Source organism: Hemibagrus wyckioides, linkage group LG07, assembly GCF_019097595.1.
Source record: "Hemibagrus wyckioides isolate EC202008001 linkage group LG07, SWU_Hwy_1.0, whole genome shotgun sequence".
In the NCBI taxonomy this organism is placed as follows: domain Eukaryota; kingdom Metazoa; phylum Chordata; class Actinopteri; order Siluriformes; family Bagridae; genus Hemibagrus; species Hemibagrus wyckioides.
In genome coordinates, this window is record NC_080716.1 from 23,600,253 (window position 1) to 23,621,146 (window position 20,894).

General features: G+C 36.0%; 2 protein-coding genes across 5 annotated transcripts; both read left to right on the forward strand.

Annotated features, from left to right (window-relative positions):
- Window positions 1–265: 265 nt before the first annotated feature.
- Window positions 266–6,552, forward strand: LOC131355950 (CAP-Gly domain-containing linker protein 1-like). 4 transcript variants are annotated; one of them, XM_058394579.1, is made up of 8 exons: window positions 266–484; window positions 826–873; window positions 1,530–1,626; window positions 1,979–2,110; window positions 2,210–2,254; window positions 2,379–3,404; window positions 3,533–3,574; window positions 4,216–6,552. In XM_058394579.1, the coding sequence occupies exons 4-8, from the start codon at window positions 2,095–2,097 to the stop codon at window positions 4,473–4,475; spliced, it is 1,389 nt and encodes a 462-aa protein (XP_058250562.1). In that variant the 5' UTR covers window positions 266–484; window positions 826–873; window positions 1,530–1,626; window positions 1,979–2,094; the 3' UTR covers window positions 4,476–6,552. The 4 variants fall into 4 exon arrangements, with proteins under 4 accessions (XP_058250562.1, XP_058250561.1, XP_058250560.1 ...); XM_058394578.1 differs by lacking the exon at window positions 1,530–1,626; XM_058394577.1 differs by lacking the exons at window positions 826–873; window positions 1,530–1,626.
- A 4,570-nt stretch (window positions 6,553–11,122) lies between these two features.
- LOC131355949 (uncharacterized) lies at window positions 11,123–20,663 on the forward strand. The gene is made up of 7 exons (XM_058394576.1): window positions 11,123–11,338; window positions 12,202–12,333; window positions 12,433–12,477; window positions 12,602–13,630; window positions 13,765–13,806; window positions 15,931–19,383; window positions 20,575–20,663. The coding sequence occupies exons 2-6, from the start codon at window positions 12,318–12,320 to the stop codon at window positions 16,188–16,190; spliced, it is 1,392 nt and encodes a 463-aa protein (XP_058250559.1). The 5' UTR covers window positions 11,123–11,338; window positions 12,202–12,317; the 3' UTR covers window positions 16,191–19,383; window positions 20,575–20,663.
- The last annotated feature ends 231 nt before the right edge of the window (window positions 20,664–20,894 follow it).

Consider the following 20,894-nt stretch of genomic DNA (forward strand, 5'->3'; position numbering starts at 1 on the left):
CCAAGTCCAATTTTTACCACTGTTCTACCTAAACTTAATTTAATAATAATGTCCTGTTTATATAGAAAATACATTTGCCTTTTACAGGTTTAAAAAAAAAACTAGCTGGTATTCAAAACATGAACAAAATAAAAAAATTATGTGTAAATAACATAAATATAAATAAGTAAATTTTAGCCTATTGTGGTAAAAAGGAGGACCTGGCAACCCTAACTGTTTGTTTTGGGTTTTTTTATACCCCTTTATAACCAGGCTCCCAGCTGTAGTTTCACTTTAGACTATTATGATTCCATGTAGATGAAAGGTGCTACCAGCCTAACACATAGGGGCCCAAAGCAAACCCTTTATTTAGCTAACATCTTGCATTTCACATATACACTAATATTCACCTGACAACAATAATAAAAAAAAGAAAAGAAAAGTAAGTAAAGAGAAATGCAGAAGGACTACATCTTTTGTTAGAGGACTTGTGGCTATGATTAAGGTAAGAGGAAGAATTCTTATTTATGTTTTGTCACCCGTTATTGGGATAACTTCTAATGCCTATTTTTTAAACATTATAATGACAAAGTTATTTCATTATCTCAGGATGTTGAGGAAAAATGATTCCATCATCTTGAATAAACGTTTTTGATAACTTAAGTAGCTCCAAAATCACAAGGCAACAATGGAAAAGCAAGCATATAAAATATAACCTATAGTGGCGTTTTAGGACTTCCGTAAATAAATTCTTTCCATGTAGATTAGAGGATACATTTTTGGATACTACGTACTCTTATAATAATCAGCGCACTTATTTTTTATTTATTTTGTGTGTTGGCACAGGAGGTGTTGGTTTCTATTTTCAGCATCCCTTTAACTGCAACTGAATCGGTAACCACTAAAACATATATAATATATACATAAGCAAAGAAAGAAAAAACAACTAGTTATATCCAATGTTTCCTCACATCAGCAAGGATCCACAAAAATACAGAAATGTTTTGAGTTTCCTCTTTCACTATGGGGAATGACATAGACTACTGATGCAAATGCACAAAAAAATAGGAAGTAAAACTGGGGTTAAGCCAGGGAACTCGACTTTCACATCTTCTACGAAAAGTCATAATAAAAAGCAAACAGAAAACTTCACCACACCAATGATTGAACATGTTTTTCTGTTAAATAACAATGCATATTTATTCAGTTTATTATTAGGCATCCTGTGAATAAGCAATTTTTATTTTTTAATAATTATTAATTATTATACAGTAGGAAAGATAACCTATTAGAACATAAACATTAATATCTATCCTTTATGTTACAGTCTCAGAGCTGCTGTTGAGGAAAATTAAATCAGCAAAAATAATTTGACACTTATTCATTTTGTGACGTCATAGCTCCCGCTACCTGCATGCTACTTCTGTATGAGATATAGGGTTTGAAGAGGAAAACCTTTTCCTAGAATAGACTGTTCCTGTTGATTTCATCAGAAGATATATGAATAAATTTAACTCCACAGATTTATCTCAGTTCATGTATTTGTTCAGGGAAATTGGAACTCTTGGTATTCTTCTTGCAGTACACCAACAGAATCAGATATTTTGGAATGTGGAAGAAATACCGCCATGTTTTATATAACGCTCAGTGAGTTGATGATTTTGGATTCCACTGACAGTTGTCATATAATTTTGTTCTCAATGAATTACACAGTGTGTAAACATTTAATGTGCAATGTGCAAGATTTAATGTGTGATTTAAGTGTTCCCTTATTTATTTATTTTTTTTGTTTGAGCAGAGTCATGTCTGCTTATAGTGTGTGTGTGTGTGTGTGTGTGTGATTTTAAAATGTATTACAGCACTTGATTTCTACAGAGATGCTTTATGTATTTACAATTCCTATGCCTAGTTAAATACAACACTGGTGTGATAGTACAGAAAATCAATGCATTTACATATAAAAATAAGTTCTCAAATAATAGAAATATTTATCACACAGCTTGACCTGATGATCAACAGTGAGGACTAGAGACTGCTCTCGGCTTCTGCTTTTCAGTCAAAATTCAGTGAAATTGGGCTTGGTGGATATTATCTCTTTAGGTGGTCAGTAAAAATATGGGAAATCTAACATGTAAGTATATTTGCTCTTGCACTATGTATGGTCAAATCTGCTGAGTTTAAATGAAAGAAAAATATAAAGCAATGTTTTTTTTTCTTGGTTAATCTGCAGCCAAACCAGCTGATCAGCAACCTTTGTTAGATGATACAGATGAAGGTAAATAAATCATAATCATAATAAAAAAGAATATTCAACTAATAAAATAGTGTCATAATTTCCACCATCAGATCCACCATTTTCTAGCTTGTATTAATTTATTTGTAATCACATTCAATTTCAGTCCCAGTCTTGGAAGAGATCTCTGTTGTGCTTATGGGTCATCATGGAGTTGGGAAGAACACAGTTGGGAATGTTATTCTTAAGAAGAAAGTCTTCACTTTTCAAGATCGCTCTAAAGACTATTACCTAAAGCATGAAAACACAACATCTGGCAGACATATTAGTGTGACTCGTGTACCAGGCTGGTCTACAGACTTAAACTCTGAAAAGAATCGGCAACTTTGGCCAGTGATTAAAGACAGTGTGCAGTCAGTTAGGGAAGGACCCCATGTTATTATTCTGGTTGTTGATATGAACACTGAACCTGCAGAGAAAACAAAAGAGAAATTAAAACAAATCTTGGGTGAAAATGTTATGCAGCATGTTTTAATGGTTTCAGTGGATTCCAAAAAAATTGTGGTTTATCACAGTGCAAGAAAACAAACCATCATTGATAGATGTAAATATCACTTCTTTGCAAGATGCACATGTGAAAAACAAAATGTGTTCATTGAAACAGTTGAGGACTTTATTGTATATAAGAATGACATTCGTTTCTATGACATGCTGAAGAAAGCAACAAACCTTGAACTGCAGTGTCAGGAGCTGGCTGAACTAGTAGATGGACTAAAACGCAAATTATCAGCTTTCTCTGTCAGCCTGAATTCCAAAGATCAGAAAATAGGAGAACTGAAACGTCTGCTGAGAGAAAAAGAGGATATACTGAGAGCCAAGGGGGAAGAGATAGTCAGGTTAAAGTCAAATCAAAATCACAATGAGAACTTGCACCTAAGGATTAACCAGCTTGAGAATGAAGCACAGAGAGCAAAAGGGTTTCAACAAAAGATGGAAGAAGAGCATCAGAGACAGATTGGAAAAATGGCAAAAATCATTGAAGAAAAGGATAAAGAAATAGACAAACTGAAAAATGAAAATCAAGCACTGAAATCTCAAAATGAAAAGAAAAAGAAGGCAAAGACATCTTCTATGAGTGGACCAAGGAAGAAGCATACTAAGTCAGTTGAATTGGTTCCAATGATCTCAGTAGGTAGGATGGACAAAAATGCTTATATTATATTAATATAAGATATGAAATCTTTATAATATATTGTAAATACATTATACACACACAATGGATAAAGGTGTGAATAATGTTTTTCTTTTATGTTTGTAAAGAAATGCTGGATGGTGAAGCACAAGGAAGTGAAGTGCCCAGAGGTATGGAATATTTTTCTATGGGACATGACACCTGACAAATGTACAGCTTTACAGTTAGACCAAAGCACCCTCTTAGCCTTTCACCAATATGGACAGCAAAAAAGAAAATGAGTAATGGAAAAGTTCAGATTAAAGAATAAAAGATGTTAGAGACAGATGCTAAATGTTAATGCAGATAATCCATCTCAGCCACCCAAAAATATTAACAATATTACCAATTTCCAAGGGTCAAGGGTTCTCACAGGAAGTCGTGCCACCAAGCTTGGTCTAAAAATAGAACAGACCACCCACGCCACCAGTCTGTCAACAAAACAATTCTGACAAAAAAAAATTGTAAAATTTGTAAACTTGCTTCAGTTGGCTTCACTTGGCTTTCCACTGAGACAAACAAGTTTAGAACGTACGCGCAACTTAGCCGGTGTTTGGTTCGGTTCGTTCGTGTTTCATATGCCGATGCAAATTTCTTGCAAATGTTTAATTCTTAAGGTGGCAAATTCATAAGTTCCACTGTAGTATTCTTCATAATCTGTTAATACTATACTATATGTTTAAAATCAAAGAATTGTGTACTGGTAAAAATGTAGCTATTTTTAGATATGATAAGATTTCATCACTCACATGACTGGTTTCCTTTTATGCAGGTTTGCAATTTCTAAAGAAAAACCGCAACAGACTCATTGAAAACATTGTGGCAGTGAAGCCCATTGCTGATGACCTGCTTCTGTTTATTGGCCGCCATAAATATGACAAGATTCTACAAGCTCCAACTGAGTATGACCAGCGAAGACAGCTCTATGACATAACAGAGAAAGGCGGAACAAAATTGCAAGAAGAGTTCTATAACAGCCTTTTAAAGCATGAGAAATATCTTGTTGATGACTTAGAGAAGCTAGCAAAATAGAAAGAATGGCAAGCCTCAAGAAAGGAGAGATTCAATTTCTAAAAAGTCATCATTTCTTTTTTGGGGAACCAAACTCTTAAGGACAAGTAATCTGACAAATTAAAAGCCTTGAACTTATGAAGGCTTTCAATGGCCTCTAAAATACTTCTTAAACAACTATGGAGTTGCAAAAAGTTCTTCAGTGATCGTTCTTCCCTGGCTGAAACAATCAGTTCTTCAGAGACCTGCTGTGCTCACGACATGTAATAGACATGGTTGAAAAAAAATGAGGCACCTGCAAAACTGACTGTTCATAGGAAAAAAAGTGCATCCTTTTTTGCCTGCCTTGCTCTCTGGCTCTGTGGATCCTGGGTGCATTGTTCTCATCAGTGGTGGCCATGCATGCTGTGTGGGGGCCATACCAGCAAAAAGCCTTCAGTGAGACTGAGATCAGCCACACAACTGAAATTGGATCATGGCAGAAGAACTCTGCTAACCAGTCTGCTTGTATTAAATGAGTATAGATAATTTTGTGTTTTTGTCTGTAATAGTGAAAATTATTATTATTAGGCTATTAAACAGATGAAATTTGTACTGAAAATATTGACCCCAGACATATCCCACTGACATCAGCTGCACCTACTGGATGTTAAAAAAAGTACCTTATTGATTTTTAATAAGTAAGCCAAAACATTTTTCCAAAATGTCATGCTATGCTGTTGGGTGTGAGAATGTTCATAAACACATTACATTTTACAGCATCCCAGAGGTGTTCTATGAGGTTGAGGTCAGGACTCTGTGCAGGCCAGTCAAGTTCCTCCACACCAAATTCACTCAGCCATGTATTTATGGACCTTGCTTTGTGCACTGGTGTACAGTCATGTTGGAACAGGAAGGGGTCATCCCCAAACTGTTCACACAAAGTTGGGAACATGAAATTGTCCAAAATATCTTGGTATGCTTGGTACTCCATTCACTGTAACTAAGGGGCCGAGCCCAACCCCTGAATTCAATGATTTGGAGGGGTGTGCCAAAACTTTTAGCAATATAGTGTATATAAATATATCAATGACATGATTTGATGTTTTTTTTTTCTTAAAATTATGTTTAATACTTTAAATAAAAATCAAAGTAAAAGTCTGAGCCTTAACCAATCACATTTCATTGACGGTGTCAGGAATTTGAGGACAGGCCTAGTGAGAAAACTTGAACATAATCAAAGGGGCTGAACCCAAATGCAGACAACCAGGTCACAGTTCTGGAGAAATGTTTAATTAGATGATAATGCACATCAAATAATCCACAAGACATATCCAACAAGTCAGCTCAAAAAGATGACAGTAGTTTCAAAGAATAAAAGCCAAAAATCCACAAGGTTAATCCAAAAAGCATACAAAGGTTCACAGGAGTCCATTCAAAAAACAAAAAGTCAATACTTCCAAAAGGTAAATCCAATTGGTCCACAAAATAAATCCATAAAGCATTCAAAAGAGCATAAGTCAAGAAATCAAAACAAGAAACTATACCAAATGCACAAAGCATCTTAACACTAAGTCCATAAAACAGCGAATGAGGCTGCTGAAGACTTGGTTAAGGCACAGGAAACACTGAGCAAAGTTCTTAGGACAAGGGTGACTTAAATACGCAAACCTAAACACAGGCACAGGTGACACCTATTAGACATGTCAATGCCAGAGACCAACAAAAAGGCAGTGGGGGCCTCTAGTGGCCAGAAAAGTCCACAACCCTGACAGATAGTCCCCACACAACACTGCTTTTAGTTTGTATTTCATTTTATTTATTTATTTATTGTTTAAGCTTCTTACAGTTGCTTGGGCACTGTGACGAGTACATATTTTGGTCTGTCATGACAAATAGAACAGGGTTGGGCATACGTTTTTATCTTTATTTTGACAAGTGGGGAATCACTCTAACAATGGGACCAGATATGATCTGAGCTGCTACAGAATTAGAATGCAGGCTTTTGAATATTAAATTCCCCTCTGGTACTAGTTTTACTAGTTGGTCACAAAACAGCTAAGTTCTGACTGATACCAACAGTAAGTTCTTGTAAATTCTATAGTAACTTTAATACATTAGGTTAAAAAGAACATTTTTTATGTTCACATTTATTTGTTCACTTTATCTAGCTCCCTAGAAAAGTAAGAAGAGTGCTGTGAGAAGAGAAAGTTTTTCAGCTGAGTTGTTTGCTAAAAACGAGACATGCTATTCTCTAGAGACCCAATCCACATCTCAGGTGACCACAAGACTGAGAACCTGTGGCTTAAAATGAAGAAGAAAGAAATGTGCAAATGGGACAAACAGTGATGATCATTCATTGGTCAGTGGGATCAGTGGAGGTCAGTGAATTTTTGTTGGGCAGAAGTAACTCAGTAGTTAAGACATTGGACTGCTGACTGGACGGTTGAGAGTTTCAGTCCCAACACCATCAAGTACTCACTGAATAAGAGTGAATGTTTCAAATTCCAGAACCTGTTTTGTAAAATACCTTCCTGTTAATTGTCCTTGAGTTTTACATGGCTTTCATTTTTTTTGTTTGTTGCTTTTTCTGTCTACAATGGGTACTGAGATATACACATTCATTAATTTAGTTATCCAATCAGCCAATCATGTGGCAGTAGCACAGTGCATTCATTTAGCAAACCATATAGCTACAGATTAAGAGCTTCAGTTAATCTTCACATCAAACATCAGAATCGGGGAAAACGTCTGATTTGTACTATAAGCCTGTTCTGTTTTTTTGACAAATACATTAACAACAAATGCACATTATTCTGTAACAGTTACAGTCTGTAACAAAATGTCATCTACAAATATCATAATTATTATCTCTACTACTGTAATTGAGACACTTATTCAAAGAATGTATTACAAACAGAAACAAGTATACTAAAGAGAAATTTAATGGGAAACTTAAAACCAGGGGCGTCATAAGTGGGGGGAAAAGGGCGAGTGGGGGGAGTGCCTATGGCCCTGGCATCAGTGGCATGTGAGGGGCCCTGACCGCCCTGCCCTCAAAGATCCTTACATAGTATTATTATTATTGTGAAATTGAGTGTACAGTGCCGCTTGCACAGAATATTCTGATCCTCGCTTTTTTAACGAGATTCGGGACACCCACAAGTTTGTGTCAACATCTCTTATGGGAACAGCTTGCATGCAAATTTGAATGATTTAATTGGTCAATCAAGAACAATGCCAAATGATAATTGGCTGTGAGGGAGCACCGGAGCGTGGATTCAGCAGTCAGAACTAAGCAACCGAGCAGGCAAGTGTGGTAGTCGAGACTGATGCCGCGATATGCACAATATCTAAACAAAAATCAGGCTACCATAAAAGAAAAGAGAGAGAGGAAAAATAAAGAAAACAAAATGAAGGGAAACAACTTCTCACAAGATTTTTTTCCCTAAGAGAGCAAGTGAGAACATATTGATGTTCACAGCTTCATCACGATCAGCTTAACATCTTCATCACAATGTTCACAGCATCTTCCCTCAAGCCATTCATCTCCTGAACAATTAATCTGTCTGCTATATGAAGTATGGGGTATGAATAGACTGTTTGTGTAGTTCTCATCAAAAATATACACAGATCAGGCATAACATTATGACCACCTGCCTAATATTGTGTTGGTCCCCTTTTTGCTGCCAAAACAGCGCTGATCCGTCGAGGTATGGACTCCACTAGATCCCTGAAGGTGTGCTGTGGTATCTGGCACTGAGATGTTAGCAGCAGATCCTTCAAGTCCTGTAAGTTGCAAGGTGGGGCCTCCGTGGATCGGACTTGTTTGTTCAGAACATCCCACAGATGCTCGGTTGGATTGAGATCTGGGGAATTTGAACCAAGTCAACATGTCAAACTCACTGTTCTGTTCATCAAACCATTCCTGAACCATTTTTGCTTTGGGGTACGGTGCATTATCCTGCTGCAAGAGGCAACAGCCATCAGGGAATACCATTTCGGTGCATAGTCTGCAACATTGCTTAGGAAGGTGGTACATGTCAAAGTAACATCCACATGGATGGCAGGACCCAAGTTTTCCCAGCAGAACATTGCCCAAATCATGACACTGCCTCCACCGGCTTGCCTTCTTCTTATTGTGCATCCTGGTGCTATGTGTTCCACATCCAGGTGATGCAAAAGAAAATGTAATTCATCAAGTAAGGCCACCTTCTTCCATTGCTCCATGGTCCAGTTCTGATGCTCACATGCCCGTTCTTGATGCTTTTGGTGGTGCACAGGGGTCAGCATGGGCACCCTGACTGGTCTACAGCTATGCAGCCCCATATGCAGCAACATGTGATGCACTGTGTATTCCGACACCTTTCTATCAGAACCAGCATTAAACTTCTCAGCAATCTGAGCAACAGTAACTCGTATTTTGGATCGGACCACATGGGCCAGCCTTTGGTCACCACATGCATCAATGAGCTGCCTATGACCCTGTGGCCAGTTCACCACTTTTCCTTCCTTGGACCACTTTTGATAGATACTGACCACTGCAGACCGGGAACACCCCACAAGAGCTACAGTTTTGGAGATGCTCTGATCCAGTGGTCTAGCCATCACAATTTGGTCCTTGTCAAACTCGCTCAAATCCTTACACTTTTTCCTGCTTCTAACACATCAACTTTAATGACAGAACGTTCACTTGCTGCCTAATATATCCCACCCACTAACAGGTGCCATGATAAGGAGATAATCAGTGTTATTCACTTCACCTGTCAGTGCTCATAATGTTATGCCTGATCAGTGTATAAAGGCATTAGCTGTAAGAGGTATATAACTCCACAGACTTTTCCCTGTTCATGGATTTGATCCGGGAAACTGATACTGAATAAACTGAATAAACAAACATGAGAGGCACTTAGCCTGCAGGATGATAATTTCTTTACTCTTTGTTTACTGTTCTATTGCATATATACTTAATTTGACATTTGTGTTTATTTTATTTGTGGAGTGCAGAGTACATATATTTAGCGCTCAAAAAATTTTTGAGTGATGTGGGGCCAGTGTACCAGTAGAAATTTATGCCTAGCAACACCTCTGGTACCATGGTCTCATGAAGAAGTTCTCTGTTGTGCTTATGGGTCATTATGAAGTTGGACAGAATAATGTTGCAGATTTTAAAAGATTTGTAAAAAGCTTGTTTTAAAAGAATTGTGTCCCATGTATGAATGAATATAATTAATTAATTACCATTATGCACATGTAAGTGTGCATCAGGTGGAGTGATGGAGGACTGCCTGTTTTGTTCGAAGTGAAATAACAGTCTATTTTTTTTTTTGTTTCTCTAATCCATTGTTCCATTGAAATTCATCATATTTAAGAGACACCCATTTTGCAATGTTTTTTCCTTTTTCAGATCTGATCTTATGAAGCATGAAGAAACTAAAGGACTTAATATATTGTTCCTACAGGTTGTGAACTGCTTATGAAATTGAAACAACTATTGTATTCATGAGGTGATATTTTAGCTTAAAACAGATGCAATGGAAGAATAACAGCACAAGCTTTATGTCAGATATGAGGGGAAGGAAGAAGGCAAGGATTTGCTAAAAAATTTTCCCAAAGCACTTTAGTCTTAAAGGAGCATCTGGAGGTGGGGACTGCTGTGTCTTTCAAATTTCACAAAACCTTTTCTGTGCTTCATTCAGATCTGAGCAAAGTAAGGCAAATACAACACTAAATCTACTGTATCAACATTTTAATATACTTATTAATATATTCACTAACCTCTTATTTTGTTGACAGTTCGAGATCAGGTACTGCAACAAAACCAAAAAATATTGGTTGCTAATAAAGAGGTCCCTGTAACATTGTTATTGCAAGCAACTGTTTTAAACAGAAAAGTAAGGATTGAGCTTGTTCTTATCAAGTATTGTGAAATTTTTATGAATATTTGTACTAGTGCTGCAGAAAAAAATCAAATCTGCTTGACTAACCCTTGAACTTAAGCAGGGTCCAAAGAATAATTAAGTTGTATAACGCTCTAGCAAAGAACACCATGGGGTACAGATTTTTCACTAAATTCAATATAGTCTCATCAGCCAGAACACCACATACAGCCAGTGCTGGTTCTAGAGTAGATTAATTTAAAGTATGGGATATAAATACATATACTCTACATAACACAAAAATGATGCAATGGTGCAATATAGAGTCAGTCATAACAGCAGCAAACACTAATGCTTCTTTCTTGGTACCTTGTGAGAGGTAATTTGCAGGTTGTAATAAAGTCCATCTTGGGACATTCAACATGTAAAATGGAGAATTGTGGATGCCTCTACAAAAGTGTGCTATGTTTTCTCTCATAGCATGTAAAGCTTGTAAAAAGCTACTTTAATCACACTAGTAGTTAGTGGCCTGGACTGTTGACCCCAAGTACTTAAACTCCTGTACCTTCTTCACCTGTTCACCCTGTAATCTTACTGTTCCACTTCCCTCCCTTTTATTCACACACATGCACTTAGTCTTGCTACGACTGACTTTCATTTCTTTTCTCTCCAGTGCAAACCTCCACCTCTCCAGGTTTTTTCTGCCACCTATATATTGTTGTAAAGGGGAGGGCCTGGCAACCCTAAGTGTTTTTTTTTTATTTTTTTATACCCTTTATAACTAGGCTCCCAGCTGTACTTTCACTTTAGACTATTATGATTCCATGTAGATGAAAGGTGCTACCAGTCTAACACTTTGGTACATAGGAGGCCCAAAGCAAACCCCTTATTTAGCTAACATCTTGCATTTCACATATACGCTAATGTTTGCCTGAAAACAATAATTTAAAAAAATGAATAGTAAGTAAAGAGAAATGCGAAGAGATGGACTACATCTTTTGACAGAGGATTTTGGCTATGATTAAGGTAAGAGGCAGAGTTCATATTTATGTTCTGTCACCCGTTATCAGGATAACTTCTAATGTCTATTTTTTACATTATAATGACAAAGTTATTTCATTATTTTAAGATGTTGAAGTAGCTCGAAATCACAAGGCAACAATGGAAAAGCGAGCAAGTAAAATATAACCTACAGTGGCATTTTTGTACCTACTAAAACATATATAATATATACATAAGTAAATAAAGAAAAAAACAACTACTTATATCCATGGTTTCCTGACATCAGCGAGGGTCCACAAAAATACAGAAACATTTTGAATTTCCTCTTTCATTGTGGGGAATGACATAGACTACTGATGCAAATGCACAAAAACAGGAAGTAAGACAAAGCCAGGAAACTCGACTTTCACAGTTTGCTACAAAGAGCCATAATAATGAACAAACAGAAAACTTTAAGACTCCAGTGATTTAGCATGTTTTTCTGTTAAATAATTTTGGAATGTGGAAGAAATACCGCCATGTTTTATATAACGCTCAGTGAGTTGATGATTTTGGATTCCACTGACAGTTGTCATATAATTTTGTTCTCAATGAATTACACAGTGTGTAAACATTTAATGTGCAATGTGCAAGATTTAATGTGTGATTTAAGTGTTCCCTTATTTATTTATTTTTTTTGTTTGAGCAGAGTCATGTCTGCTTATAGTGTGTGTGTGTGTGTGTGTGTGATTTTAAAATGTATTACAGCACTTGATTTCTACAGAGATGCTTTATGTATTTACAATTCCTATGCCTAGTTAAATACAACACTGGTGTGATAGTACAGAAAATCAATGCATTTACATATAAAAATAAGTTCTCAAATAATAGAAATATTTATCACACAGCTTGACCTGATGATCAACAGTGAGGACTAGAGACTGCTCTCGGCTTCTGCTTTTCAGTCAAAATTCAGTGAAATTGGGCTTGGTGGATATTATCTCTTTAGGTGGTCAGTAAAAATATGGGAAATCTAACATGTAAGTATATTTGCTCTTGCACTATGTATGGTCAAATCTGCTGAGTTTAAATGAAAGAAAAATATAAAGCAATGTTTTTTTTTCTTGGTTAATCTGCAGCCAAACCAGCTGATCAGCAACCTTTGTTAGATGATACAGATGAAGGTAAATAAATCATAATCATAATAAAAAAGAATATTCAACTAATAAAATAGTGTCATAATTTCCACCATCAGATCCACCATTTTCTAGCTTGTATTAATTTATTTGTAATCACATTCAATTTCAGTCCCAGTCTTGGAAGAGATCTCTGTTGTGCTTATGGGTCATCATGGAGTTGGGAAGAACACAGTTGGGAATGTTATTCTTAAGAAGAAAGTCTTCACTTTTCAAGATCGCTCTAAAGACTATTACCTAAAGCATGAAAACACAACATCTGGCAGACATATTAGTGTGACTCGTGTACCAGGCTGGTCTACAGACTTAAACTCTGAAAAGAATCGGCAACTTTGGCCAGTGATTAAAGACAGTGTGCAGTCAGTTAGGGAAGGACCCCATGTTATTATTCTGGTTGTTGATATGAACACTAAACCTGCAGAGAAAACAAAAGAGAAATTAAAACAAATCTTGGGTGAAAATGTTATGCAGCATGTTTTAATGGTTTCAGTGGATTCCAAAAAAATTGTGGTTTATCACAGTGCAAGAAAACAAACCATCATTGACAGATGTAAATATCACTTCTTTGCAAGAAGCACATGTGAAAAACAAAATGTGTTCATTGAAACAGTTGAGGACTTTATTGTATATAAGCATGACATTCGTTTCTATGACATGCTGAAGAAGGCGCCAAACCTTGAACTGCAGTGTCAGGAGCTGGCTGAACTAGTAGATGGACTAAAACGCAAATTATCAGCTTTCTCTGTCAGCCTGAATTCCAAAGATCAGAAAATAGGAGAACTGAAACGTCTGCTGAGAGAAAAAGAGGATATACTGAGAGCCAAGGAGGAAGAGATAGTCAGGTTAAAGTCAAATCACAGTGAATACATAAGGATTGAACAGCTTGAAAATGAAGTAAAGAGTGCAAAAAAGTTTCAACAAAAGATGGAAGAAGAGCATCAGAGACAGATTGGAAAAATGGAAAAAATCATTCAGGAAAAGGATAAAGAAATAGACAAACTGAAAAAAGAAAATCAAGCACTGAAATCTCAAAATGAAAAGAAAAGACAATCACAGGCAAAGACATCATCCATGAGATGGTCGAGGAAGAAGCATACTAAGGAAGAAAAGTCTTATGAATTAAGTGATATGGCCTCAGCAGGTAGGATATATTATTATATTAATGGGATACAATAATATGAAATCTTTATAATACATTTAAATACATTATATACACACACAATGAGTAAAGTTGTGGATAATTTATTTATTTATTTATTTTTATTTTTTGTACAGAAATGCCGGATGGTGAAGCCCAAGGTAGTGAAGTTCACAGAGGTATGGAATATTTTTCTATGGGATGTGACACCTGACAAATGTACAGCTTAACAGTTAGACCACACCTCTTAGCCTTCCATCAATATTTACAGAAAAAAGAATAATGGAAAAGTTCAGATTAAAGTATCAAAAGATGTTAGAGACAGATGCAAGAAAATTCAACACTCTAACACTCTATTATAAATGGAAACTACCTACAGAGAAATAATCATAGTAGACACTACTGCTTTAGGCTTGTATTTTCACAAACTAAAAATTTATAGGCAGTCTATATTTCCTTCATCTTCAAGCTACGTTCAGTTTAGTGTTTAGTAATTTTAGCATCAAGGAATTTTCAAAGCATTGCTGGTATATTTATGAATGACTCACTTGTTAGTTTCAAAATTGTTGTGTTAGTAGTCTTGAAGATGTATTCATAAGTACATTATTAGTGTCTGTGAGGGACCATGCAGCCCAGAAATGTTGGGGTGTAGAAAGTTTTTTCATTTCTGGGGTTTCTTAAAAATATAATTTAATAAATCCAAGGTGTGCACACAAAACTGAAGAACACAAAGCTCAAAAATTCAAATCAAGAAGAAAACATCCAACGGAGGCCAACAGAATCAATACTAAACTGAACTGATCAACTCAGGAGGACTCAACATAACTGAGCAAAACTGACCTCCCAAATGAAACAATAGGGAGATATTTATAACAAGAGAAAATAATATTAACTTAAAATATATACAGTACAACATAAACTAGAATGTGTGCACTCCAACTACTGTAGATATGAGGTGCTTAACACTTAAAGAAATTACCAGTGGTGGTGTCTTATTGTTAAACTAATATAAATAAATACAAAAGCAATTGAATGAACAAAAGACTAGATAAAGGATGCAAAATGAGGAGTGTATATGTAGATGTACATGTGTAGATGCAGGAGCACATTACCGCTCAATGTGTGGCCAATGGGGGGCTGTGTATGTTTATCAATACAGGTTGTAAATAAAGTCAGTCATAAAGTCAGAATCGTCTTAGTCAAATATATTTTGATAATATGTTCATTTGAAATTAGCTATGGCCTTTTAGATTTATTGTAGGCCTATTCTTTTTTTTTTGCATATATTTGTATAACCTTTGAAAATAATTTGTCAAAACAGTTATGCTGTAGATTTTGTCATTGTGAATATCCTAAGTAATTGTGTGGGTTGCCCAGATGACATTCCTGGGCTGTGAAAATCAGTCCCCATTCCAGTGAGTTGTTGTTAGTGAGGTCAGACACTAATACTGGGTGAGAAGCACCCATGCAAGAAACCAGCAATACATCGTTAAACCCAAAGGACAATAGTATTTTTCTCCTAACCTACATTAGAAACAGTTTTCACAAGCAGACAGTCAGATCAATGAAGAATTCAGAAGACAGATTATTATAAATGGAAATGAACTTCCAGCTAAAATGGAAAATAATCTCACCTCTGAAGCTTTTATATTTTCACTGTCCTAAACTATTTAAGACATTTAACCTCGGCAGAATTTAATTCGTTCTGGAGGCAAGTTCTTTGCATCGTATTATGATACAAATTTTCCCATAAGAATTAATGTAAATGCAGATAATCCATTCCAGCCACCCACAAATATCAACAATATTACCAATTTCCAAGGGTCAAGGGTCCTCACAGGAAGCTGGGGCTAAAATGAGAACAGACCACCCACACCACCAATCTGTCAACAAAAAAATGCTGGCTAAAAGATTTTTTGTAAAATTCGTAAACTCACTTCAGTTGGCTTTGCTTGGCTTTCCACTGAGGCAAACAAGTTTTAAACAGCTCCCAGACATATGAGCAACTTAGCTGGCGTTCGGTTCGATTCAGTTTGTTTGTATGCTGAAAATGCTTCATCTGCCGATGCAAATTTCTTGCAAATTTTCAATTCTTAAGGTGAAAATTCATAAGGGAGGTCATTCATATGCTGAGGTTCCACTGTATCCTTCATAATCTGTACACACTATAGGCTACTATATGTTTAAAATCAAAGATTTGTGTTCTGGTAAAAATGTAGCTAAACAAAACTATTACTGTAGATATGATAAGATTTTAGCATTTTAGTTTTCATCACTCACATGACTGGTTTCCTTTTACCCAGGTGTGCAATTTCTGAAGAAAAACCGCAACAGACTCATTGAAAACATTGTGGCGGTGAAGCCCATTGCTGATGACCTGCTTCCGTTTATTAAGCGCCATAAATATGACAGGATTCTACAAGCTCCAAATGAATACGAGCAAAAAAGACAGCTTTTCGACATAACAGATAAAGGTGGAACAAAATTGCAAGTAGAGCTCTACAACAGCCTTTTAAAGCATGAGAAATATCTTGTTGATGATTTGGAGAAGCAAGAACAATAGAAACACTGGTAAGCCTCAAGAATGGAGAGATTCAGTTTCTAAAAAGTCATCATTTCTTTTCTGGGGAAACAAACTCTTAAGGACCAGTGAGATCAACAACTGCCTCATTATGAGAATATAAGGAAATTGTGGAGGGAAAAGCATAAACTGACTATTATCTAAGCAGATTGTCTAATTAAACTACCTAATGTGACAAACTAAAAGCTTTGAACTGAAGACTTTCAATGGCCTCTAAAATACTTCCAAAACAACTATGGAGTTGCAAAAAGTTCTTCAGTGATCATTCTTCCCTGGGTGAGACAACCGACTGGCTATGCTCATAACATGTAAAAGACATGAGGCACCTGGAAAACTGACTGTTTATAGGAAAAAAAGTGCATCCTTTTTTGCCTGCATTGTTCTTATCAGTGGTGGCCATGCATGCTGTGTGGGGGCAACTGAAATTGGATCATGACAGAAGAACTCTGCTAACCAGCCTGCCTGTATTAAAATAGTATAGATAATTTTGTGTTTTTGTCTGTAATTGTGAAAATTATTATTATTATTATTATTATTATTATTACTACTATTCTATGCTGTTGGGTGTGAGAATGTTCATAAACACATTACATTTTACAGCATCCCAAAGGTGTTCTATTGGGTTGAGGTCAGGACTCTGTGCAGGCCAGTCAAGTTCCTCCACACCAAACTCACTCATCCATGTATTTATGGACCTTGCTTTGTGCACTGGTGTACAGTCATGTTGGAACAGGAAGGGGTCATCCCCAAACTGTTCACACAAAGTTGGGAGCATGAAATTGTCCAAAATGTCTTGGTATGCTTGGTACTCCATTCACTGTAACTAAGGGGCCGAGCCCAACCCCTGAAAAACAACACCTGAATTCAATGATTTGGAGGGGTGTGCCAAAACTTTTGGCAATAGTGTACATAAATATAAAGTATATAAATATATTGATGGAGACTTCAAACAGAAAGACAGTCTTTTCTATCTTCATGCACCTTTAGGTTCTGTTTATATGAAGTCCTCTTAAATACTGTATGCTATTGAACATGAGAGATTAGAGTGGCTTAACATGTTTACTGTAACTATCACCATTGGAACCAAAACTTTCCTTTTTTGTGGCTTTTCTGTTTGAGTGAGTTGACATGATTTGATTTTTTTTTTCTTAAAATTATTTAATACTTTTAAATAAACATCAAAGTAAAAGTCTGAGCCTTAACCAATCACATTTCATTGACGGTGTCAGGAATTTGAGGACAGGCCTAGTGAGAAAACTTGAACATAATCAAAGGGGCTGAACCCAAATGCAGATAACCAGGTCACAGTTCTGGAGAAAAGTTAACTTATGTTTAATTAGATGATAATGCACATCAAATAATCCACAAGACATATCCAACAAGCCATCTTAAAAAAGAATTGACAGTAGTTTCAAAGAATAAATCCCAAAAATCCACAAGGTTAATCCAAAAAGCATACAAAGGTTCACAGGAGTCCATTCAAAAAACAAAAAGTCAATACTTCCAAATGGTAAATCCAATTAGTCCACAAAATAAATCCATAAAGCATTCAAAAGAGCATAAGTCAAGAAATCAAAACAAGAAATTATACCAAATGCACAAAGCATCTTAACACTAAGGCCATAAAACAGCGAATGAGGCTGCTGAAGACTTGGTTAAGGCACAGGAAACACTGAGCAAAGTTCTTAGGACAAGGGTGACTTAAATACGCAAACCTAAACACAGGCACAAGTGACACCTATTAGACATGTCAATGCCAGAGACCAACAAAAAGGCAGTGGGGGCCTCTAGTGGCCAGAAAAGTCCACAACCCTGACAGATAGTCCCCACACAACACTGCTTTTAGTTTGTATTTCATTTTATTTATTTATTTATTGTTTAAGCTTCTTACAGTTGCTTGGGTACTGTGACGAGTACATATTTTGGTCTGTCATGACAAATAGAACAGGGTTGGGCATACGTTTTTATCTTTATTTTGACAAGTGGGGAATCACTCTAACAATGGGATCAGATATGATCTGAGCTGCTACAGAATTAGAATGCAGGCTTTTGAATATTAAATTCCCCTCTGGTACTAGTTTTACTAGTTGGTCACAAAACAGCTAAGTTCTGACTGATACCAACAGTAAGTTCTTGTAAATTCTATAGTAACTTTAATACATTAGGTTAAAAAAACATATGTTTATTTATTCACTTTATCTAGCTCCCAAGAAAAGTAAGAAGAGTGCTGTGAGAAGAGAAAGGTCTTCAGCTGAGTTGTTTGCTCTAGAGACCCAATCCACATCTCAGGTGACCACAAGACTGAGAACCTGTGGTTTAATATGAAGAAGAAAGAAATGTGCAAATGGGACAAACAGTGATGATCATTCATTGGTCAGTGGGATCAGTGGAGGTCAGTGGGAATTTTTGTTGGGCAGAAGTAACTCAGTAGTTAAGACATTGGACTGCTGACTGGATGGTTGAGAGTTTCAGTCCCAACACCATCAAGTACTCACTGAATAAGAGTGAATGATTCAAATTCCAGAACCTGTTTTGTAAAATACCTTCCTGTTAATTTTCCTTGAATTTTACATGGCTTTCATTTTTTTGTTTGTTGCTTTTTCTGTCTACAATGGGTACTGAGATGGGGACAATCTGAAGGGTAATCAGGGAGTATCTATAAAATATTGACATGAGGCACATGAAAACATATAAAATCATTTTGAGCTGTAACAGTTTTTTCTAGATTTTTATCGTTGTTTTTTTTTTAGTTTTTTAACGTAACAGGTTTTCTCAATCACACAAAATCTTTAGAACATTTTTAAAATCATGTTCTAAAATGTTGTATTTGTTTGTACAAGTAATTTGTTTGTAAAGTAAAGAAATAAATTTTTTTTAAATTTGGACCATTGCCATGTGCAACAAACAGGTTACACAGGTTACAGAAGTGAAAGCACAGATAACTGAAAGTTTGGACGCAGACAAAGAGGTGTTATCTTTTAGAGTCTCAAGAAAAATCTAAACCTTAAAAATGAGTGAGTATTTTGAGTTTTAATTTGTTCACCTACTGTAATTTGTAAAACATTATTTATCTGTATGAATCAGACTGAAGAAATAATGATAAACTTTGTTTCAGGGATTTTGTTTCTGTGTGTGACTTTCCTGATTCTTTTCAGCTTTATGGAATCTCAGTCAGGTAAGACAGCTTGTTTTGCTACTTTGGTAATTATTTGCCCTCAGATATAAATGCATTTTGTGTGTTTTTTTATATATATAATTGTCATGGTTGACTCCATTTCTAGGTCAATATACTTTTTTTTACAGCTTCATTGTAATATTCATTTCATATATGTACACTCACCATCCTTTTATAGGAACACCTATACACGTTCATTCATTTAGTTATCCAATCAGCCAATCATGTGGCAGTAGCACAGTGCGTTCATTTAGCAAATCATATAGCTACAGATCAAGAGCTTCAGTTAAATCTTCACATCAAACATCAGAATCGGGGAAAACATCTGATTTTTACTATAACCCTGTTCTGTTTTTTGACAAATACATTAACAAATGCACATTATTCCTTTTCCATTGTTTCCTTTTATTTAAGGGGTTTGTTAGACAGCTGTTAATCAATTCAACAAGCCTGTAACAGTTACAGTCTGTAACAAAATGTCATCTACAAATATCATAATTATCTCTACTACTGTAATTGAGAAACTTATTCAAGGAATATTACAAACAGAAACAAGTATACTAAAGAGAAGTATACTAAAGGGAAACTTAAAACCAGGGGCATCGTAAGTGGGGGGAAAAGGGTGACGGCATTTTCATACACACAGATTTTCTGACTCAAACCAGTCTGTCTGGTACCAACATTCATGGCACAGTTCACATCACAGACATAATGTGTCATATAGGGAGGGATCATATAGGTATCAGATCCGCATTCTGATGTTTGAACATTAACTGAAGCTCTTGATTTGTATCTGTGTGATTCTTTACGCTGTGCTCCTGTATCTAATTGGAAGTCATGTATGAGCAGGTGTACAGGTGTTCCTATTAAAGTGCACAATCAGTATATATAGGGATAGTTACACTATGCAACACAATCATGATGAGTCAAAATGTTAATTTTAATGTAAACTTTAGCATTTTAGATACAAATTATGTGTTTGATCACTAATTAGTTTCAATATAATATGATATTGTCTTTATCAGTGTGTAGGTAACATTAGTTATTGCAGGAAATCAAGGAAATGTAAGATCAAGTAAACGTTGCTTCCAAGTTCAAAAATGAGTTGTACAATTAAATAAGGTCTGTTTTTGTTACCTACAAAAAATATAGTGACATGCTATATTTGTTGATCATTTTTTCCAAATACAGAGCATTTACATGTAGTTGGTGCAGAAGCTACTCTTGTTGCAGTAGCTGGTGAAGATCTGGTTCTGCCCTGCTTCATCAAACCCAACACCAGTGCTGTGGACATGAGAATACAGTGGGGGAAAGTCAATGTAGAGGACTCATTAGTCTATCTATATAGGGATCAGAAAGATAGAAATGAAAAGCAGGCGCAGTCCTACAGAGGAAGAACAACACTGTTCAAAGAGAAGCTTCAGGAAGGCAATGCTTCACTCAAACTCTCAGATCTCCGAGTCTCTGATGAAGGAACTTACAAGTGTTTTGTTGAGGACAAATCCTGGTCC